The following is a 24,622-nucleotide window of genomic DNA, read 5'->3' on the forward strand; positions in this document are numbered from 1 at the left end:
GACGTTCTTCGTGTCGGCGTGGTCTAGGTGTCCGTCGCCCATTTTATGTGGCGCCCTTACCAGCCTGCGAGGCATTCGTTGGATGCTTTTCGCCAGGACTGGTCGAGATGTGGGTGCCTGTTCCTCTTCTCCCGGTCCAGCTGTTGCTTCGGATTCTGGCTCGGTTGCAGCCCATTCCCCCACGAGCAGTCCTTATGGTTCCTTGGTGGCCAGCCCAGCTTCTTTTCAGACGCTGCTTGATAGGTGTCCGAACCCGGGGCGTTTTCCTGCGGCTCCGCCTCTTTCGGCAGGTCGGATCGATCCTGTATGTGACTGGTTCGGCCTTCTCCTCAGCTCTTCGCATCTGGTATTTTGACGCGGGTATCACCATCTCTGTGGTGTTCAGGTGGCCTTGTTGACGGTGTCCCACCTGCGAGCTTCATCTTGGGACAGTATGACGTTCCTGGTGTTTCTGTGCACTTTTTCTTGCTCTTTGTACGTTGTCTTCTCTTTCGCATCGGGTTGTCTTGTCCTTTCTTGGGTTTTTCTGGACTACAGTTATTTGTTGTTTTCTTACTGTTGCCTCGCTTTATGCGGCGCTGGCGGAGCTGCTCCGGCTTGCGTTCGGGGTGGACGTCACATCTGCCCTGTTTCGTACGCTTTCTCGTGTTTTGTTTCACCTCCGGCCTGCTCATGCATCGCCTGCACCATCCTGGTCCTTGATCAGGGTGCCTTCTTATCTTCTCAGTTCGTGGTAGCCCCTTTGGTTCAGGTTTCTGCTCTTTGGTACTGGTGGTAGATTTGTACGTGTGCAGCCTTTCTCCGTCCTGGCGACGGTCGAGATGGCTGGTTTCCGGAGGGGTTCTTGGGTTATTGATGCTTGATTGGTTTGGCCGGGGGTGTGTCCTGTGTTGTCTGGTTGCGCTTTTTGCCGTTACCTGTGTACCGTGTCTGGGGATGCGCTTTGGTTTGATCCGGTTCCACTCGTTTCCCGGTTTCAGGGCTTGGGTCTTCCAGGTCGTCCGCAGAGTTTTTCAGTCTTCCAGCCTGCGGTCTGTCTTTGCGCCCATGCTGTTCAGACGTTTGCAGCTTTTGCTGCTGTGTTGGTGACGTCTAGGGCTCATTTCAGGTGCAGGGAATTGAGGGTCACACAGGTTCTTGGCCGCTCATTCTTTATGCGCGTCTGCTCCTGTGCTTTCTTGTTGCCTTGGGTCGCAGGTTGCATCCTGTTGTCTCGGCTTCGCGTTGCGGAGTTTGTGGCGGCCACCTCCCTGGCTAGCCCTTTCTTTTCCTTCTCTTTGGGTATGAAGCTCCAGGGAGCCGTAGGGGCTCCCCAGAGGAAACCAGCGTTGAATGTAATGAAGCGCCATTTTCTGGGTGAGCCCTGGAGGCTCCCTGGCAACCCTCCCTCCCACTGGTCTGCGTTTTTTTCGCGTTGGTGACACTTAGCTTCCGAACTGAAGCTTGGCAGCCGGCGCGGTAGGTTCGGGGCTCCCCCCTCCCCCTCTCGGGGTGGGGAGGGCTGCGCGGACGATCGGCGCGGCAGTAAAGTGTGATGTTTGCTTGTTTCCTTGGGAGTGTAGGGAGTTTCTACCTCTGTTCGGTTTTTTGTTTGTTTTTTACCATGTGGGGTTTGTTTTGTCATGCCTACCTTTCTGGGTGCCTGACCCCGGTCGATGGCAGATAAGGAAAACCCTAACCACAAGAGGGTTTTCCAGTGCCATTGCTCCCTGAAACCTCTCTGAAGGGGCCAGGTTCTGGAGCTGGTCCCTGGTAGGTCTGAACTCCTTAGCTAATGTCCCGGTCTATTATAACATACATTAGCCCAATAAGCTCCAGGGAGCCTCAGGGGCTCACCCAGAAAATGGCGTTTCATTACATTCAACGCTGTTTTTTTGCTGTAATATTATTCAATAGTGTGTAGTGTGATATATTTATATAATAAAATGAGTGAATCATCACTGTACTCAAAAATATGGTGTGCATATTGTTGATTCAATTATGTTCATCAAACAGTGAACAAATACTTTGTCGGTTATTACACCATATACACAGGTTATATACAAGTATCTGCATGTTTTGTTCACCATAACGAACCACTAAGTTGACATGCTGAGTGGCAGTGCCAGTGGCAGTGGCAGCCCGCCACTGGCTACCACTCCATCCCTCCCTCACCTCACCTGACTTGCCACCATTCTTCACCCACCATACTGTTTTTGCTTTTATATACAGACGTTATATATAAGTATTTACATGTTTTGTTCACCATAACTGTACATCTAAGCTTGTATGGTGAGTAAAGGCACAAAGACGTAGCTACTCACACAGTCAGCTGGTGGCTGCCACCCTCAAGGCCAGACGCACTAATATTTCTCCTCCAACAATACTGTTTGTGGTGTTATTACGCTATATACACACATAATATATATATATATCTACCTGTTTTATTCACCATGTTTGTACAAGTAAACGGGTATGGTGCCCAAGACCATCGTGGTCACCAGTAAACAACATAAGTTGTGCAGACGACGCACCTCCCTCACCAAAATGGCAGCTCCCAACCTCCTACTCTTGTTGTTTATACCCTCTATACACACGTTATATATAAGTATCTACACATGTGTTGACCATAGCGAACCACTAAGCTGGTATGGTGAGTGCAGTCAATAAATGGTGGCCACACACAGTCAGAAGACAACGCCACTACCCTCCCCTCCCACAGCATTACTCCTCCCTCCATGGAGCACAGCTCCCTCCATGGAGCATATCACCACAATCCTGCTATTATCAGAACCCTGGTCAGTTTTCTCAGTCAGGGGTCTTCTGTAATATCATCGCTACATAATAGCATGAACAAGTATATTATGGCATTTTTAGGTGATGCTGTGGTCCCAAGCTGAACAGCAGTGCTGTGAGCTCATACTGCGTGCATCAGGCTTGGTAGCTCACTCAATACTGAGGCCCCTAACACCCAGGAATTTGGCCCACGATTTAAAAAAAAATGGCGTCTGTTTACAAGAGCCCTGATAAAGGTGTGGTGAACCTCCGTGTATCCGCGGGCCGTTTAAATCTTGCGTAGTACTCCAAAGCATCATATGATGCGATGCGCAATTTACTGTAAGTCGGTCAAAGCATCATATGATGCGATGCACAATTTAATGGTCAATACACAGTCCGTTTACAAAAGAAACTTGACAAACTTATCCACATAATGCAGTCACAAAAATGTGGCTGAAGATATGAAGACTAAACCACACCAGATGATGATGGGATGACTTCATTATGACCTCTTAGCCACATAATCCCACACCCAGTACCTATTAACTGCTAAGTGAACAGAACCATTAGGTGAAAGGAAACGTGACCATTTGTCCAATCCAGATTCAGACTCAAGATCCCTGATTGTGAGTCGATAACAAGCCCAACTGTACTACTAGTTAGTGAATAGATTGATGGGTGGGTGTATCGGGTGGGAGGTGTGTGAGTGGTTCAAGTGCTTGCAGCTTTGTGAGTGCATGGGGCCAGCTGGTGAGTAGATAATTACAATGGCTGGTGGGTGTGGAATGCCTGCAGTAACTTCCAATCTGGCTTCAGTAGTCTTGGTTGAAATTTAAATGCTGGCAATGAAGTATTTTGTATGTGAATCTTTACTTAAGTAATTTGTCCTGTACAGAGTCTCTGCTGGAGGAGCCTACGACGTGCCCCATTGTGGGGAACTACGAAGGGGTTCTGTCAGATGCCCCTGGCTATTGTGCACAACTATATTCTGATTGTGAGACTCCTCAGCTCATGTACTACACCGTCAGTGACTGCAGGAACACCACCTTCGTGTATGAGCGTAAGTACCCCAGCTTGTGAGATGCCTTCTGTAGTGACAAATAAAGTTCTTTATTCCTTCCTTTGACTCAATGTAACTCAGATTATATTAGTTTAAATAACAGTGTATCTCATAACTGCTTTTTGTTGCCTGCTTTGCTAAAAAAATAAAGATTAATTTTACTAACGTATCTGTATTTAATGTAATTTAGGTCTAGTATTGCAATACTGACCACTAACGAATTCCTTGACAAGTAGTTCAGTAGAAGTCAGGTGTGAAACTGATCAGTGCATGTATGTGTTGTGCGGGGAACAAGTGCTCTGTTTTGCAGGCGAAGACCTGCCAAGCCTGACGAGTGAGGCTGTGCCCTGGATGATGCCCGAGCAGAAAGTGAGCACGAGTGCTGTCCTCTCCATAGCTGACGATCAGGGTAGACGTGTCCGGAGGCAAGCGAGTATTGGTCAATTTCGTGTGGCCAATGCTCGCACAACCACCTTATCCTGGCTTTGGGGGACTCCTAGCACCCCTGATACTACCACTACCAGCTCTACGACTACAACCACCACCAAAAGGCCTTCTTCCCCAGTGGAACCATCCTGGACGCACCTACCTCTTCCCCGCCCACCACCTGCCCATGCCGAGTCCTCCAGTGAAAGGAATGTTAATAGATATATTCCTGATTCAATCCTGGAGTCTCAGCACCAGCCAGAACCACCTCGTCGAGATCGTGGCAGCTCTGTAGGGTTCTGGCCAAGTAATCAGAACCAGCCAGATACTGTTGTCCCCACACTACCAGTGATGCTCCCTGGACGCTTACCATTGGTAGTGCCTCCTGTACCCGAGAGGCAGATACCCGACATTGATGTCAACGCTGATTTGGCAGGAGTGCCAGGACGTGCCACATGGGTCCCAGGGACACCTCCAGGATTTCAGTCCACTTCATCTTCCACTCAGCAAACATATCTGAATGAAAATTCTCCAGAAGATTCCTTAACAGATGATCAATATTCAGCAGGACAACCGTCTTCACCTCATGGTTCCTTTCCTGCTATTGGCATTAACCGCCAACCAGTGGAGCAAAGTAGCCACAGCAAGCTGCCCCTAAAGCAAGGTATGCAGGATGGGAAGGAGAGAGAGTATGCTTGGGACTACAGACACAAGTATCCTCCCGGACATTGGCTCACAGCTGGACCTCTAGAGAAGGTTTATGCAGATGTTAGCACCGAGCCTGACTCGTCTGACAGAGAGGCGGGAGGGGAACCTGCAAGGGGGTCCACACACGGCATGACAGACAGTGGGGACGTGCACAATGGTGGTGGTTCTGGACGGACGAAAGTCACCTCTCTTAAGGCATTTTGGCCTGGTGGTGGTGGTAACCAGGGCAGTGACCACACCTTCACTAGTAGTTCTGCACTTTCAGGTTTGGATAAACCTTTTGATGTAACATCCCCATTCCCTTCTGACTGGAGATCTTCTCTTAGTCCATCCCCTTCTCCTTCAACTCTATTCTCCTGGGAAAAAACTGAGAGCATGAACAGTATAAACCCAAATTCTAGCAACGAGGAACAGGTAAGAGATAGCATTAGGGAGCTTCATATACAAAATATAAGTAGCCAACCAAGTGGTGAAGGCTTTTGGTCATCTGCTACACAGACTGCTAGAAACCAGTCACTTTGGGATAGTAGGTGGAAGACACACAATAAAAGACATCCAGATGAATATTCACCTGCACCTTCCACTCCTGGACCAGTAGTAATCACTCACAGGGCTGTTATTAAACCAGTTCACACATTAGATTTCCACCCAGTAGCTTCTGATTACCACAGCACACTAAACACACACACTTCTGGAAGACCACAAGACATAAATTGGTCAAGAGATAAAGACAGAGTTCCCCTAAGCACAGAGCTTCATAACATGCTCGTGTATAGAGACAGAGGGGTCGGGAGGTCAACAGGACGTCACGGTGCATCTCACAGGGGCTCGAAAACTATTGACACTTCCTTTGTACACATTGGAGGTCCAGGCAAGTCAAACAGCAGAGCAGCAGCACCACCAGGGAACGGCGTCCCGGCACAACCCAGGAGGGTAGAAACCCTCGAATTCGACACAGGTACAGTGAGTTCCAAGATGCTTGGCAGTAGACTTAGAGCAGCACTGCATGTCTATCCTGTACCCTCACCCAGCCACCTGAGCACCACCACCCAACATCAGTATAGTGCTGCTGTCACCTCATCCCCACCACCTGCTTCTCGCTCAACTAAAACATGATTGGTGTAGGAATAGTAGTAGTAAAAAGATATTGTTCAGGCACTATAACCAGAAATGATTAAGAATTGCTAACTGATTAAGCTAGTAAATCATTGGGTATAAAATTAAACAGCATTGCTAATAATAATGATGTGGAAGCAGCATCGGTTGCACATGACAGCCACCTCGCCAGAACAGTCCCAGTTATCCTTCATCCCTCTATTTTGGATACTTTCCACTAGTGTAGAGGGACTCAGGGTCCATATTAAGAACATATTGTTTTTGGCGCTGGACCAGGAAGGTGGACGAAGCCAGATCAGAAGACGCCCTGAGAGCACCATGGACTTTGTGTTACATGCTAATTCGGTCCTCGCTTCCATAGACCTGCGTCCACCTACGCCTTTGGGGTCCATCTGGCTAACTGCACCATCTTTATTTCATTTTTAAACAAATAATCAGAGAATATATCATTTCTCTTAAGGGGCCCAGTGACGGTGCATTGAAATTTCCTTAACCCTCTAACTGCGCGGCCTATAAATATGACATCCCCCAATGCGCAGGAAATGAAACCTTGGGAAAAAATAATTTTTTCCTCGGAAAAAAACCCTCCCTGTATATGGTTATAGCAACGCAAGTTCGAAATTGTACTTACTTTGGCTGCTATGGGGTCTGAAAGGTGGGCCGTGACGTCATAATTCCCCGTGTGCCAGAGCAGTATGCACCCGGGGCCGGTGGGGCGCCCAGGGCGGGGCGCGTGAGTTGCCGCGAATATATTTTTGCACATTTTTTGCACACAGTTCCAAATACATTTTATTTGTTTTAACGTGCTAATCCTATGTATAATGAATACGTACACTATATTATGGCAGTAAAACATCCGTACTGTCTGAGGACACTGTGTTACGTGCATGACACTTGTGTACACATATGTTGCACATATTTACCATGTATCATGCTAATTTATGTATATATACAATCTATTTACAGACTATGCACTGTCACACACTATATACATTCACCATCAACACATTCAGAACACCGCGAGTGTGAGCAGCCACACCCACCCAGCCAGCCCTCCCTCCCTCACTCCAACATCTTACTCGCCAACATTGCTCCTCCCACCATACTGTTATTGTATTTATTACACAATTTACACACGTTATATATACCTATCTACATGTTTTATTTACCAGAACTATGCAAGTAAGCCGGTATTGTGTTCAAACAGTACAGTGGCCACCATACACTGCATGACAAATCACACAGCAGACGACGCCACGATTACGACGTCACCTCCCTCACCAAAATAGCTCCTCACAACATACTCCTGGTGCTGTTATTACACTATTCCACACACACACTGTATATACCCATGTACATGTGTGGTTCCCCATAGCGAACCACGAAGCTAGTATGGTGAGCAAAACAAGAGTTACTGCCACAGTGAGGCTACCTTTATTCTCTTCCTTCCTCCCTCCCTCGCCAAAATTTCTCCTTCCTACGCACAACGCTCATTATAACCACAATCCTGGTCACTAATACCTGTAAATGAATAACTGACCACAAGTTTATTTTGAAAAGGAACCTAAAAAGTCGTTTGAAGATTCCTAGATGGACGAAATAATGCTGTGGTGCTGTGGCTAACGCTGTGAACATCGTGAACAGCATTGAATCATTGATATTTGAACATTGTACCCAGTCATTATCACACTTGGGCTCTTCTATAATACTATCATGGCTAAATAAAACAGATTATATATATATTTTGACAATATTAGGCAATGCTGTGGTCACACACTGAACAGCAGTGCTGTGCGCCCATGCTGTGAGCGCCAGCCTTGGTTGCTCACTCACTACTGAGGCTCTGACACCCGGCAATGTGGACCATGATTTTTCTTTAAGATGGCGTCTGTTTACAAGACCCCTGAGGAAGCTGATGTGAACCCCATGTAGCCGCGGGAGTTTTCAATGGAATGTGAAAAATAAAAACACCCGGGGGCGCGTTGCGCACCCTAAGCCTGGGCCTGCAGGCGCGTTGCGCAGTTAAAGGGTTAAACGCGCGCACTTTTTTTTTTTTTTTTTTTTTTTTTTTTTTTTTTTTATAGTAATAACATGGTAAATCCTCCTAATGGATCAGCATCATACCATGGTCAAAAAACAGTTACAAATATAATAATAAAAAAAAAATTAACAATTTCAAATTTGGTGTCAAAATATTATGTAACCAATTGTTATTTTTATTCATTATGGTCTCAGAATGGCATATAACATTCATGTTTCTTGTAGCAAAATATTGTTTGAGAGTATAGTTTACTGTAAAACATTTTTTCAATATGGCCATCCAAATATGTGCAAAATTTACTCAAAAAACATATAACTTTAAACATTATGGCTTTGACTAAACGACAACAAGAACACCTTAGAACTTTGCAAATGTGTAAAAATGGTAAGAATCTGTCAGAAACTGAATTTTTGACAATGTGTCAGTTGAAAATTCTGTTCATAGAGAAAAATGAAGTTAAAGTTCTCAACAATATATATAGTACTTTGAATTTGACATATCCTGTAAGTTTTAAACAAGATTGCTTGTCATATGTACTCGAATATGTGAAAGTTGTAGGTCAATATGTTTTGAAATGAAGTCAAGAAAAATAACCCCTCAAAAAAAAAAATATAGGGATACATTGGAGATAATTGTAAAACACACTGGACCCCTTAACCATCAAACTGCTAGGGGCCCAAATGGATTTAACACCCACAGGCGCCAAAAAAAAAAAAAAAAAAAAAAAATTAAAAAATTCTTTCGTCTTATAGAAGTGTTCATTTTTGTTCCCTGATCATGGAAAAAAAAAATCGTAGGTGGCATATTTTAGCTGCAATAGGGTAGGGAAGTCTGACAAAAAAACCAGCGTTGAATGTAATGAAACGCCATTTTTTGGGCGAGTCCCGGAGGCTCCCCGGAGCTATCCAAGCTAAATGGATATGTATAACTTTCTGGCATCAGTCAATGCATGGAGTTCTTGCCTACCGGGGACCACGAGCCAGAACCTGGCCCCCTCTAGAGGGGCACGAGGAGCAATGGCCCATAGACCCCCCCCTTATGATTGGGAGCATTGTATGTCTGCCATCAACTGGGACAGGCACCCAGAAAGGTAGGCGCCCCAAAAAAAAACCCTATTCTGGTGAACTATTGTGACCGAAGACTGAACAGGTGGACAGAATTCCCCAAACAAAAATTAGCCCTCATGATGTCATCATGTCGCTGGGCCGCCGTCTGCGCAACCCCCCTCCCTCCCCGGAAGGGGGAAGGGGGGAGGCAATCCAACCATTAGTTCTTAGGCTGGATGTCAAAAACGCGAAAAACTCCGCCGACCGGAGGGAGGGAGGGATGCCGGGGAGTCTCCAGGACTCGCCCAGAAAATGGCGTTTCATTACATTCAACGCTGGTTTTCTGGGGGGAGCCCCATCGGCTCCCCGGAGCTAACTCGTCAAAGATAAGGAAAAAACAGGGACTTACCAGGGCGGTGGTCCGTCCTCACTCGTCAACGCGCAGGCGAGACAACTGGCTGCAACCGCCGACCCAGGCCTGACGAGGCCCAGGAACATTCACCAGGTAGCGAGCGGCCAGTTCCCTGTTCGATCTCCAAAATCCCCGGGCCCGAATGTCCACCCAAGACATGTTGCCAAAGACGGCTGCCAAAGCAGCAAATTTACGAACGTCGTGGGCCCGGGGAAAAACCACAGGCTGGCTACACTTAATAACCCTGCGGACAACCTGAGAAACCCGAGCCCGGGAACAGGGAAGAAGGGAAACCGGATCAACCCAGAGCGCATCCCCGGCAACAGAAGTCGTGGCGCGCAAATAACGGCGGAGAGCCGCAACCGGACACAACACATGATGCACCCCCGGCCTGACCAACCAAGCATCAACAACCCACGGCCCCCTCCAGAACGCAGCTGTTTCATTCTTCGCCAGAAAAGAGGGAGCCGGCTGCAAACGAACAAAACGACCACCAGGACCAAAAGAGCAGAAACCACGGCGCTGGAGGAGAGTATGAAACTTGCCAACCCGACCCCCCGAGGCCAATGCCAACAGGAAAAGAGACTTGGAAAAACAATCCTGAACGGAGGGGGCCACCACAAACCGGGGCAGAGATAGAAACGAGAGCACACGGTCCAAAGACCAAGACGGCTCAGGCGGCGCATGAGCAGGCCAGAGGTGAAACAACGCTCGGGATAACTTGCGAAACGGGGCAGAAGTAACATCAACCCCGAAAGCAAGCTGAAGCGGCTCCGCCAACGCCGCACGATACGAAGCGACAGTATTCGGCATAAGATGACGGTTCTGAAACAGCCAAGAGAGATTGGACAGAACAACCCTATCAGAGACCGAAGAACACCGAACCAGTGATAGAAAAACCGGAAGGACCGCCAGGAAACCTCATACTGCCGCTGAGAAGAAGCACACAGGTGGGAGACCAACAACGAAGCCACCTGCGCACCATACAACGAATAATAAACCCGAGTCAAAAACACCAGACGCGAAGACTCGAGGAGAAGATGGAACCAGCCTCGTACAGGGCCGGACCGATCTGCTGAAAGAGGCGGAGCCGCGGGAAGACCCTCGGGTATGGACACCGAGCAAGCAGCGTCTGAAACCAAGGCTGGGCCGGCCACCAAGGAGCCAGAAGGACAACACGATCTTGGTAAGCCTCCAAGCGAGTCAGGACCTGGAGCAACAGCGGAACCAGGGGAAAGAGGTACAGGTAACCCCCACCTCGCTCAGTCCAGCCTGAAGGCGTCGACCCCGACGGCCTCGCAGTCGGGAAAGGGCGCTACGTAAACCGGAAGACGCCTTGACCACACTGACGCAGAGATCCACGTCCAGAGTCCCGAACATCCGGCACAGCCAGCGGAAGGAGTCGGCATCGACCGTCCACTCCGAGGACACGGAACGTAACAGAGACAGGCCGTCCGCCAGGACGTTGGACACCCTCCGGACATGAACCGCCAGGAGAGCCAAACCCTGAGAACTCAGCAGACGAGTCACCCGAAGTGACCATCCCCAAAGAGCCAAGGACCGCATCGAACCCCCGCGGTTCAAACAATGAACCACCGGGGGAGCAGTCCGAATGGAGCCGGATCGTCGATCCGCGAGCGACTCGAATCCTCTGGAGCGACATCCACACCACTGCGAACTCCTGCACAATGCTGTGAGCCCGACAGAAGGATGGAACCCACTGCCCCTGGCCGGCCTGGTGAGCACTGGTCACAAAACCTGACGACGCGTCCGTGTACACATCGAGCGAAGGCACGGGAAGGCGCCAAGGCACCGAACCCCGAAAAACCCGAAGAGGAAGCCGGCGACGCAGCAACCAACGCAAAGCCCCCGAAGGTTGAACCCAACAATCGCGAGAGAGGCGGAAGAGCTGGCCCCGAAGGAACCAGAACAGCCTGCCAGCCCAGAATCTGGCACCAAAGGCCTACCCCGACGAAAAGACCCCCGAGCCCTGGCACGACCCTTCCGGGAAGGCCCCCCTACGAGCCCCCCGGAGCAACAACAACTCTGACATAGGCCAACAACTGACCGAGGCCGCCTGCAGATACTGCCCCACAGCAGACTCTGCAAACAGCAATGGACAAAAGGGCAAGGACAAACGAAGAGCCAGGGCCCAGGCAGACTCCAAGGAGGAAGCCAGCACCGCCTGACGACACGCGAGGCGAGAAGCATAGAACTGCATCATGTAGGATGGGCGCGAAAAGCTTCAACAAAGCAGACGACACCCGCACAGCTGAGGGCAGCGCACCAGACCCAGCAGCGGAACCCAAGCGCTCCCACATCCAACTCGAGCCAATCCGAGGACAGCTCAAGGAGGGAAAAGAAATGCAGAGCCGAAGCAAGCAGGCCACGAGTCCGCAAATCCTCCGCAATCAAGGCAGCCGAGAGGGAAGGAACCTGCATGTGAAGCTGCATGACGCCAACATCCCGCGGAAGGGCAGGGGCGAACAAACAAGCATTCAGATGCTCGGAAGCGCCCCCCCCCCCAGGAAAACCTGCAATGCCAAGGAAACCTCTCGCCACTCAAGCGCACTAGACCGACAGAACGTGTGCCAAGCCTCCAACGAAAAAAGAGGACAGTCTGCCAACTAGGACGACTCCGGAACTTCATAACAAAACCAGCACAAACCAGGGGATCCGTACACAAAGGAACGAGGATCCACCAGGAAGGCATAATCCGGGTCACGCAACAGGTAAGCCGCCAAGGCCTCCCGCACTTCCGAAGATGAAACACGGGAAGCGGGAAACCTCTGGAAAGATGGAACCGAAGAACTCTCGGGATCACGGAACCGAACCCGGGGAGGGGTGGACACCAAATCCAATTCGTACGCAGAGGGAGCAAAAGAGAACCCCTCTCCTTGTAACACCAAGCCCTGCTCAGAGGGCAAAAAAACCCAGGCGGGGTCCAATGGGGCCCAAGGCCCCCAAGCTAACCCCTCCCTAACCCCAGGAACCTCACCCAGAGGGCCCGGGGCAGAGCCATCCTCCTGAGCCCCCACTCCCAAAGAAAAGGTGGGAGCAGCCGATAAAGCAGGAACAAAGGGGGCCCACTGGCCAGACCCAAAAGCTTCAGTAGAAGGACCAGGCTCGAATGCCTCTGCCACCGCCCCAGAAGGGGACACCCCCGAGACCGTACGAGTGTCACAACCAACTAAACCCAGCCCTGGCTCCGAAACCCTCAGACGTTTAAGAGCCGGCAGCAAGGGGGGGGGGGACCGAACGAGCAACAGAAGGGGAAGAACTCGGAGGGGCGGACGGAACCAGAGACGAAGCGACTCCCACCCCCAAGTCCGGGTCCCTATAACCAAAATGGGGCAGTCTCGGGGCATCCGGGGCAGCGACTAACCTAGCGTTGCAGCAACTTAAAGCGAGCATGCAACGCCTTGGCTGCCCTCACCTGCATATCAGGCGCAGTAGCCTGGGTGAACTGGAGAATGTACATACAACACACGTCGCATGACTCTGGGTCAAAACAATCACCGACTAAACAGGCAGCATGGCGGAGGCAAAACTGGTGAGTGTCCCCCTGCGACAAGGGGACAGAGCAACCTTCAAACTCGCAGGACGTGAGGGGGGACTCAGGGGTCGCATCCATCGGACCACGTAGCCCCCGTGGGGTTTTCCAGGGCCCTTAGCCTTGGTAACACGCTAAGGGAAGCCCAGGCAGGGTACTGCAAACCAGCAGCCAAAACTACCAACAAACTGCTATAGCTGAACCCCCGGAACATGTACACTCACAGGGGGCCAAGCGGGGAGTACCACCAAAAAAACAAAATTGAGACAAAACCCCAAGAACAGCGATGGGGACTAAACAGGCAGACCCCCCCCCCCCACCAGGCAAAAAACAAAAACAAAAGAAAAACCCCGCAAGAGGACAACGTACCCGGGCGGAACAGAGCCGGCCACTGTTAATGGTGAAAACGAGCAGTGCAGTACCCCGTGCCCCTGGCAGTTACGAAAACTACCCCCTACCCAGAGACAAACAAGGACAAGAAAAAACCCCAGCTGACTCCAAGGGGGCCAAGTACCGAGCAGTACACAGCACAGCGGAGGCAGACCCCAAGGTGACCCAGGGAAGGTAGCCCTAAGCCCCAAGGGCAGTACTTGCAGAGCACCTAGGGAAGATAACCCTAGGCGCATGCAGCCCGAGCACCGTGGAATAATACTCCTGGCCCACACGCCACCGGAAGGGACAGCTCACACCACCAGGAACAGAACTGCAACTGCAAACAGGAGCCAGAGGCACGACCGCACCAGATCCCATCAGCCTGAGAACTGATGGTTCGGTCGCCGACGGTGGGGTCTGGGGCTCCCACCCCGTTCCCCCTCCCGGGGAGGGGGGGGGGGTTGCACAGACGGCGGCGCGGCGACATGACGTCGTCATGAGAGCTAATTTTCGTTTGGGGAGTTCTGTCCACCTGTTCAATCTTCGGTCGCAATAGTTTACCAGAATAGGGGTTTGTTTTGGGGCGCCTACCTTTCTGGGTGCCTGTCCCAGTCGATGGCAGACATACAATGCTCCCAATCATAAGGGGGGTCTATAGGCCATTGCTCCTCGTGCCCCTCTAGAGGGGGCCAGGTTCTGGCTCGTGGTCCCCGGTAGGCAAGAACTCCATGCATTGACTGATGCCAGAAAGTTATACATATCCATTCAGCCTGGATAGCTCCGGGGAGCTGATGGGGCTCCCCTCAGAAAGGGGCGTTGACAGAGTCTTCGCCAGGCAAGGTCTACTCTGCTCGAGCTGTCAGGCGGCAGTTGCCACAAATATATTATTACCTAATTATTTCAATGTCTCTGATTGATTTTTTCTTAGTTTTTTTTTTTTTTTGCAGTAATATTATTCAATACAGTGAATTGTGATATATTTATATAATAAAAATGTGTGAACCAATGCTGTACTTAAAATTATGGTGTGCATATTAGTGATTCAATTGTTATGTTCATAAAACAATAAATAAATAGTTTTGCTGTTATTACACTATACACAGGTTATATATAAGTATTTGCATGTTTTGTTCACCGTAACGAACCACTAAGTTGGTATTGTGAGTCATAAGAGCAACAAGGAGTGACAGCCACACACCAGCCAGCCACTCGCTACCACTCCCTCCCTCAACACCTCACTCGCCCTCATTCTCCTCCCACAATACTGTTTTTGCATTTATTCACTATACACAGACGTTATATATAAGTATTTACATATTTTGTTCACCATAACTGTACATCTAAGCTTGTATGGTGAGTAAAGACACGAAGACATAGCTATGTATCATTGACAAGTGTAATAGTGAAAGTATTGGAAAAGCTAATCAAAACTAAATGGGTAGAACACCTGGAGAGAAATGATATAATATCAGACAGACAGTATGGTTTTCGATCAGGAAGATCCTGTGTATCGAATTTACTCAGTTTCTATGATCGGGCCACAGAGATATTACAGGAAAGAGATGGCTGGGTTGACTGCATCTATCTGGACCTAAAAAAGGCTTTCGACAGAGTTCCACATAAGAGGTTGTTCTGGAAACTGGAAAATATTGGAGGGGTGACAGGTAAGCTTCTATCATGGATGAAAAATTTTCTGACTGATAGAAAAATGAGGGCAGTAATCAGAGGCAATGTATCGGAATGGAGAAATGTCACAAGTGGAGTACCACAGGGTTCAGTTCTTGCACCAGTGATGTTTATTGTGTACATAAATGATCTACCAGTTGGTATACAGAATTATATGAACATGTTTGCTGATGATGCTAAGATAATAGGAAGGATAAGAAATTTAGATGATTGTCATGCCCTTCAAGAAGACCTGGACAAAATAAGTATATGGAGCACCACTTGGCAAATGGAATTTAATGTTAATAAATGTCATGTTATGGAATGTGGAATAGGAGAACATAGACCCCACACAACCTATATATTATGTGAGAAATCTTTAAAGAATTCTGATAAAGAAAGAGATCTAGGAGTGGTTCTAGATAGAAAACTATCACCTGAGGACCACATAAAGAATATTGTGCAAGGAGCCTATGCAATGCTTTCTAACTTCAGAATTGCATTTAAATACATGGATGGCGATATACTAAAGAAATTGTTCATGACTTTTGTTAGGCCAAAGCTAGAATATGCAGCTGTTGTGTGGTGCCCATATCTTAAGAAGCACATCAACAAACTGGAAAAGGTGCAAAGACATGCTACTAAGTGGCTCCCAGAACTGAAGGGCAAGAGCTACGAGGAGAGGTTAGAAGCATTAAATATGCCAAAACTAGAAGACAGAAGAAAAAGAGGTGATATGATCACTACGTACAAAATAGTAACAGGAATTGATAAAATCGATAGGGAAGACTTCCTGAGACCTGGAACTTCAAGAACAAGAGGTCATAGATTTAAACTAGCTAAACACAGATGCCGAAGAAATATAAGAAAATTCACTTTCGCAAATAGAGTGGTAGACGGTTGGAACAAGTTAAGTGAGAAGGTGGTGGAGGCCAAGACCGTCAGTAGTTTCAAAGCGTTATATGACAAAGAGTGCTGGGAAGACGGGACACCACGAGCGTAGCTCTCATCCTGTAACTACACTTAGGTAATTACACTTAGGTAATTACTCACACAGTCAGCTGGTGGCGGGCGCCCTCAAGGCTAGACGCACTAATATTTCTCCTCCAATAATATTGTTTGTGGTGTTATTACGCTATATACACACACATTATATACAAGTATCTACCCGTTTTATTCACCATACCTCTCAAATAAGCTGGTATAGTGCCCAAAGACCATAGTGGCCACCAGTAAACAACATAAGTCATGCAGACGACGCACCTCCCTCACCAAAATGTCGACTCCCAACCTACTCCTATTGCTGTTATCACACTCTATACACACGTTATATATAAGTAACTACATTTGTGTTCACCATAGCGAACCACCAAGCTGGTATGGTAAGTGCAGTCAATAAAAGGTGGCCACACACAATCAGAAGATGACGCCACAACCCTCCCTCCCACAGCCTTACTCCTCCCTCCATGGAGCACAGCGCTAAATATCACCACAATCCTGCTATTATCAGAATCCTGGTCAGTTTTATCACAGTCAGGGGTCTTCTATAATACTATCATTGCTAAATAATTGCATGATCATATATATTATGGCATTTGTAGGCAATGCTGTGGTCAAAAGCTGAACAGCGGCGCTGTGAGCTTGTGCTGCGTGCGCCAGCCTTGGTGGCTTGTTCAATACTGACGTTCTCACACCCAAGAATGTTGGCCTGGATTTTTTTTCTAGGAGGCATCTGGCAACTATCTGTTGTGGCTGCACTATAGCTGCCCCTATCCCAGGCAGGGCATTTAAATTATAGCACTAGACACACAATCATGTATATATGACATGCGTGGTTTTGGTTGTTGCAACGCGCTAGGTTGGTTGTTCACCCGGATGCCCTGCGGCTGCCCCGTTTTGCTTATATGGACCCGGACTTTGGGGTGGGGGTCGCTTCGACCCTGGTTCAGTCTGCACCTCCTGGTCCTTCCCCTCCTGTTGTTCATTCTGGTCCCCCTCCCCTGCTTCCTGCTCCGAAACATCTGAGGGTTTCGGAGTCGGGGCAGGGGTTAGTTGGTCTTGAGAGACTGGCATTAGTGACTAATGCCTCCGTGGCGACGGAGGCATTAGTCTCTCCTCCCCCGGCCGAAGCCTCTGGGTCTGACCAGTGGGCCTCATTCTATTCGGCTTCTACGGCTGCGCCGGCCTTGTCTAGTGGGGTCGGTGCTTGGGGGGAGGACTCGGCCCTGGGTCCTGCTGGAGAGGAACCTGGGGCTGGGGAGGGGCTGACTTTGGGCCCCGCTGGACCCCTCCTGAGTTTTTATACCCTCTGAGCAGGGCTTACTGTTGCAAGGAGTGGGGTTTTCTTTTCCACCCCTCTGCGTACGAGTTGGATTTGGTGTCTGCCCCTCCCCTGGTTCGGTTCCGTGTTCCCCCGGGGGCTTCGGTTCCGTCTTTCCAGAGGTTTTTGGCTTATTGCATCCAACCTGCTGCGGTGTGGGCGGCTCTTGCGGCGAACCTCCTGCATGACCCGGTTTATGCTTCGGCAATGGATCCCTCGGCTTTCAGGTTTGGGACTTTGTTCCCTTTCTGGCTCCGTTACGAGGTTCGGGAGTTGTCCTGGCTGGCGGACTGTCCTGTCTTTGCCTTGGAGGCTTGGCACTCTTTCTGCCGTTCCCACACGCTTGAGTGGCGGGAGAATTCGACAGTGCTTCAGGTTTTCCTGGGGGGCGACCTTGAGCACCTCAATGAGTGCTTGTTTGCTCCTGCCCTTCCCCGGGATGTTGGTGTCATTTAGCTCCATGTGCAGGTTCCCCTCCTTTCAGTGCCGCAGCTGGCAGAGGACTTGCGTGCTCGGGGCCTTTTCGTTGCGGCCTTGCGCTTCTTTTCCCTCCTGGAGCTGTCTTCTGGCTGGCTCACGGAGGATGTGGGGGCACTTCGGGCTGTTCCAGGATCTGGCGCCTTGGCCTCGGCGGCTCGCTTGTTGGCTGCGGTGGCTCTGTTTTATGCCTTCTGCCTCGCGTGTCGGCAGGCGGTGCTTTCCTCCTATGTGGAATCCGATTGGGCCTTGGCTCTTAGGCTTTCGTCCCCTTTTTGCCCCCTCTTGTTTGAGGCTTCAGCCGTTGCACAGTTTATTCAGGATGCATCGGCTTCTTGCCGTCCTATGTCGGACTTGCTGGTTCTCCGGAGGTTCTGTGGTGGGCCTTCCCGTAAGGGTTGTGCCAAGGCTCGGGGTTCCTCACGTCGTGGTAGGCCACTGGTGTCAGGTTCAGGTTTGATGCCTCCTTCGGACCCGCCTTCATCTGGTCGGCATGGTGTTCGCTCTGTGCGAGGTTCTGGGTCTCATAAGGGCCGCCGACCATTTCGCGGTTCGCCCCATTGATGGGGCAATGGGGGGAGGCTTGCGCTGTTCGCTCATGCCTGGTCCCATGATTTGTGGATGTTTCGGGTCGTTTCACACGGCCTTTAGTGGCGTTGGTGGGCCCTACCCATGTGGGGGATTCGGGGCTAGCAGGGCAGGCTTCTTTCTCTACACTCTGTCAGGTCATCTTAGAATGGGTACGCTTGAGCGTAGTTGAAACGACGACGTCCCTCAGATGGGTTTCCCGTCTGTTTCCACCAAGTACCTGCGCGTACCTGAGGTTCATTCTGGATTTGACTCGTCTGAACCCCCTGGGTTCATTACCTCTCCTTTCGCAACCCGTTCTCGCACTTTCTTACAGTCAATATTGACTTATTAAATAAGTGCATATGTGACATACTATTTTTTGTGAATATTTTAGTTTACCTTGAAAAGCTTCATAGAAAACACCGACCTTACCTAACCTTCTTAGTATGTTAAGATAAGCATCTTATTGCTTCGTAATTACAATTATTACTTAACCTATACCTATGATAGGTCAAGTAATAATTGTAATTATGAAGCAATAAGATGCTTATCTTAACATACTAAGAAGGTTAGGTAAGGTCAGTGTTTTCTATGAAGATTTCAAGGTAAACTAAAATATTCACAATAAATTAGTATCTCACATATGCACGTATTAAATAAGTCAATATTGACTATACGAAAGTGCGAGAACGGGTTGCCTTTCGGAAGACCATGCTGTCCCAGGTTCGGCTCCTGTTGGAGCCGGGCACTTGGATGGCGTCCCTGGACCTCCGGGATGCTTATTGGCATGTCCTGATTCATCCGGGGGTTCAGGGACTTGCTCGGTTTTGTTGTGGGGCTTCATGCTTACTGCTTTCATTGTCTTCCGTTCGATTTGAACCTGGCACCTCGCGTTTTCATGCGCCTCACGTGGGTCATGGTGACCTGTCTGCGTCTGTTAGGTGTTGGCCTACCTCGACGACTGGCTGGTTTGGGATCCCAGCCAGTCCGCTTGTCTGCTAGTCAGGGATCTGGTTCTTTTTCAGCTCACCGGGTTCGGGTTCTTGGTGAACTGGAGGAAGTCCCATCTGGTTTCCCCCCAGGTTCGGACCTGGCTGGGCCTTGTGTGGGACTCTCGGACCGCTTCCTTGTCTCTTCCTCAGGAGTCTCTTCTGCGGCTGCGGTCCCGCTTGTGCCTGTTTCTGGGGGCTCCTGGGTCACCCGGCGGTTGCTCGAGGGTCTGTGCGGGAGCCTGAACTTTGCGATGCTGGTCTACCCGACGGGTCGGGTTTGGCTTCGTCACCTGTTCTGGTTCCTTTGGGGAACGTCCCTTCCGCCCCTCTCGCGAACGCTGGGTTCGGACCCCGGGGGCTTTGCATCGGTTGCTGTGTCACCGGCTTCCTCTTCAGGTTTTTCGGGGTTCAGTGCAGTGGCGCCTACCCGAGCCCTCGCTCGATGTGTTCACAGATGTCATTTCTCGGCTGGGGTTTTGTGACCAGTGTTCTCCAGGCCGGCCAAGGTCAGTGGGGTCCGTCTTTTCGTTGAGCCCACAGCACTGTGCAGGAGTTCACAGCGGTGTGGTTTGCTCTTTGGAGGATTAGTCGCCCGCGGGTCGACGATCCGGCTCCATTCAGACTGCTTCCTGGTGGTTCATTGTCTGAACCAGGGGGGTTTGATGCTGTCCTTGGCGCTGGTCGCTTCGGGTGACTCGTCTGCTGACTTCTCAGGGTTTGGCTCTCCTGGCAGTTCATGTGCGGGGTGTGTCCAACGTCTTGGCCGATGGCCTGTCTCGTTTCGTTTCCCTCTCCACGGAATGGACGGTCGACGCCGGCTCCTTCCGTCGGCTTTGCCAGACATTTGGACGCCCCGAGGTGGACCTCTTTGCGTCGGCATGGTCGCGGCACCTTCCCCTGTATGTGGCGCCCTTTCCCGACTGCGAGGCTGTCGGGGTCGATGCCTTTCGAGGGGGTTCCTGTACCTCTTTCCCCCGGTTCAGCTGTTGCTCCAGGTCCTGACTCGCTTAGAGACTTACCAGGGGAGAGTTGTCCTCTTGGCCCCTTGGTGGCCGGTCCAGCTGTGGTTTCAGGCGCTGCTTGCTCAGTGTCCGAACCCGGAGGTTTTTCCGCGGCTCCGCCTTTTCCAACAGATCGGCCCGGTATGTCATGTGGCTGGTTTGATCTTCTCCTCGAGTCTTTGCGTATGGTATTTTGACTCGAGTTTATCATCTCTATGGTGATCAGGTGGCTTCCTTATTAGTGTCTCATTTGCGGGCTTCGTCTCGGAGGCAGTATGAAGTTTTTTGGCGGTCCTTTCGGTTCTTCTTACGTCTTTGTCGTTGTACTTCGCTTTCTGTTAGGGTGGTGTTGTCCTTTCTCTCTTGGTTGTTCCTGGACCACCGTCTTATGCCTAACACTGTCACCTTGTAGCGTGCGACCCTGGCGGAGCCACTTCAGCTTGCTTTCGGTATTGATGTCACATCTGCACCGTTTCGCAAGCTATCTTGGGCATTGTTTCACCTCTGGCCTGCTCATGCGCCGCCTGAGCTGTCCTGGTCTTTGGACAGAGTGCTCTCTTTCTTCTCCTCGTTTTGTTGTGGCCCCTTCGGTACAGGATTGTTTTTCAAAGGCTCTTTTCCTGTTGGCATTGGCCTCTGGGGGTCGAGTGGGTGAGCTTCATGCTTTCCTCCGGTGCAGAGGTTTCTGCTCCTTCGGTTGGGGTGATCGTTTTGTTCGTCTGCAGCCTTCTCCTTCTTTTCTGGCGAAGAATGAGACTGCTGCGTTCCGGAGGGGTCCCTGGGTTGTTGATGCTTGGTTGGTTCGGCTGGGGGTGCATCATGTTTTGTGTCCAATTGCGGTTCTCCGCCGTTATTTGTGCGCCACGGCATCTGTGTCCGTGGATGCGCTTTGGGTTGATCCGGTTTCCCTTCTTTCCTGGTCGAGGGTGCGGGTCTCCCAGGTCGTCCACAGGGTTATTAGTTATTAAGGCTAGCCAGCGTGCGGTCTATCCCCGTGCCCATGACGTCCGCAAGTTCACGGCTCTTGCCACCGTCTTTGGCAATATGTCCTGGGCTGACATTCGGGCGCGGGGATTTTGGCGGTCGAACAGGGTCCTTGCTGCTCGTTACCTTGTAAATGTTTCTGGGCCCGGTTGGGCCTGTGTCGCTTTGGGTTGGCGGATGCAGCCAGTTGTCTCAACTTTGGGTTGAGGAGTGAGCAGCAACTGCCTCCCAGGTTAGTCCCTATTCTTTCCTCTGTGGGTAGTTAGCTCCAGGGAGCCGTAGGGGCTCCCCCCAGAAAACCAGCGTTGAATGTAATGAAACGCCATTTTCTGGGCGAGTCCCAGAGGCTCCCTGGCATCCCTCCCTCCCTCCGGTTGGCGTTTTTTTCTCATGTTTTTGACATCCAGCCTCAGAACTGGGGTGTCGATCACCGGCGCGGTAGGTCTGGGGCTGCCCCTTCCCCGTCTCGGGGAGGGGGGGGGCTGCGCGACGAAAAACAGCGACGCGATGATGAATGACGTCATACTAGTTTGCTCGTTTTTTGTTTGGGGAGTTTTATCCACTCATTCGGCTTTTGGTTGCAATTTTCACCAGAATAGGGGTTTGTTTTGGGGTGCCGACCTTTCTGGGTGCTTAACCCGGTCGATGGCAGACATTGAATGCTTCCAATTACACGGGGGTTTCTATAGGCCATTGCTCCCCTTGCCTCTCTAGAGGGGGCCAGGTTCTGGCTTGTGGTCCCCAGTAGGCCCATAAGAACTCCACACACATGACTGATGCCAAAGTCTGACATTAGCATATCATCCTAGTAAGCTCCAGGGAGCCTCCGGGACTTGCCCAGAAAATGGCGTTTCATTACATTCAACGCTGTTTTTTTGCATTTATTCCCCATACACAGATGTTATATACAAGTATTTACATGTTTTGTTCACCATAACTGTACATCTAAGCTTGTATGGTGAGTAAAAGCAATAAGACGTAGCTACTCACACAGTCAGCTGGTGGCTGCCGCCCTCAAGGCCAGACGCACTAATATTTCTCCTCCAACAATATTGTTTGTGGTGTTATTACGCTATATACACACATTATATATAAGTATTTACCTGTTTTATTCACCATACCTGTACAAATAAGCTGTTATGGTGCCCAAAGACCATAGTAGCCACCAGTAAAGATGACAAGTCATGCAGATGATGCACCTCCCTCACCAAAATGACGGCTCCCAACCTACTCCTATTGCTGTTATTACACACTACACACACGTTACATATAAGTATCTACATTTGTGTTCACCATAGTGAACCACTAAGCTGGTATGGTGAGTGCAGTCAATAAAAGGTGGCCACACAGTCAGAAGACTACACCACAACCCTCCCTCCCACAGCATTACTTCTCCCTCCATGGAGTACAGCGTTACATATCACCACAATCCTGCTATTATCAGAATCCTGGTCAGTTTTATCACAGTCAGGGGTCTTCTGTAATACTATCATCGCTAAATAATAGCATGAACATATATATTTTGACATTTTCAGGCGATGCCTTGGTCACAAGCTGAACAACAGTGCTGTGCGCTCATAGTGCGTGCGTCAGCCTTGCTGGCTCGCTCAATACTGAAGCTCTCACACCCAAGAATGTTGGCCACGACTTTTTGTCTAGGTGGCGTCTGTCACCTATCGGTTGTGGCTGCACTATAGCTGCCCCTATCCTACGCGGACGTTTAAATTAAGGCGCTAGACACTTAATCAGCTATTAATGTACTGAGTAGTTTCAGTTTTGTTACTGAAATCATCTATGTATGTATTGTGTGGTTTAAGGGTTAACTGACAGTAGGTTAGATATATGAATGAGATTGGGTGGATATAAATAGGGCTGCCTTGTGGGCCAATAGGCCTTCTGCAAATACCTTCATTCTTATGTTCTTACAACAAACATGTATATATTGCAGTAACTTTATTGCCCATATATGTGATAAGGCCCTCATTTGGTCCTCATTCATCAATACAACCTAAATAGACAGAGAATGGTTTGAAATCTGTAAATAAATCGGCTCAAAAAAATGTCACAACTTCTGCCACCAGTGGCTGATGATGTGATGTTGACCAATTTCGGTTCAACTTCATATGCTGTGCCGGATATGCATTCTCCAAGATGTAGAAGTTGCAACAAAATCTGCATAGAAACAAAGGAGAGAAAAATACCCCCCCTCAGAAAAGGGAGTTGTCACCTTTTCTTACAAAGGGACATAAGAAATATTGCCATAGGGCAATATTTGATATCTAATAAAATACAGCATAATACCATGCTAACTTATTATTTGTGAAATCTGGCCCTGCAGGTGGCACTAGCTGCATATCCACTTTGTGGACCTTCCTTACTACTACAGTACTAGTTGTCTTGGTGCGTCAGACAGGTGCTTGCATCTCTATATCCCTGATTGCCAGTAAATAGATGTTATCATTATTATCAGTACCGGTTGCTTCCCGTCTTGCACGCATTTATTTGTTAAAAAGTCATAAAAATTCATTTCTTAACATATTGGGATGAAATTTTCACGACACTTATGCCAAGTAACGGGAGACTTAACATTTTCACTATTTTTCATATTTAGAAAGATCTCCTCAATCACCTTAAGTGAATACCTGATCACAACTGGGCCAGATCCTCTTTAAATGAGAGATGTATATGCCTCTTTTGAGGATATACCGAGGTATTCTAAAGAGACAAGATACAAAGGGATGCTCAACAAAATTCAAGTGATGTGTAATAAAACAAATTAATATAGATTCATTTTCACAGATTAAAAAAAAGTTTGTATACTTTTAAATTGTATAAAGAAAAAAGAGCATGTACAGTAATTTTATTAAAGTGCCGAGATGATCTCTAGTTGCAATCCTTGCTTGCTTGACGATTTAGTTCTCCCCCAGCCTGGCCTGGTATGTGAGGCCCAGAAGCACACACACACAGCCTCGTCATCATGCAGCACATCCCACCCCCTGCATCACAGTCCCTCTCCCATCTGCAGCACAGTCCCTCCCCCCCATCTGCAGCACAGTCCCTCCCTCCCCCTGCAGCACAGTCCCTCCCCTGCAGCACAGTCCCTCCCCTGCAGCACAGTCCCT

General features: G+C 49.5%; 1 protein-coding gene across 2 annotated transcripts in view; it reads left to right on the forward strand.

Annotated features, from left to right (window-relative positions):
* Positions 1–24,622, forward strand: part of LOC123745431 (uncharacterized) — a 299,139-nt gene that overhangs the window by 209,014 nt on the left and 65,503 nt on the right. The window contains exons 11-12 of one of the 2 annotated variants that reach the window (XM_069300864.1): positions 3,653–3,817; positions 4,128–4,907. In XM_069300864.1, coding sequence (XP_069156965.1) covers positions 3,653–3,817; positions 4,128–4,907 — 945 coding nt within the window. The remainder of the gene's footprint in view (positions 1–3,652; positions 3,818–4,127; positions 4,908–24,622) is intronic. The other variant, XM_045725999.2, reaches the window with a different exon arrangement.

This window comes from Procambarus clarkii, chromosome 44 (assembly GCF_040958095.1).
Source record: "Procambarus clarkii isolate CNS0578487 chromosome 44, FALCON_Pclarkii_2.0, whole genome shotgun sequence".
Classification (NCBI taxonomy): domain Eukaryota; kingdom Metazoa; phylum Arthropoda; class Malacostraca; order Decapoda; family Cambaridae; genus Procambarus; species Procambarus clarkii.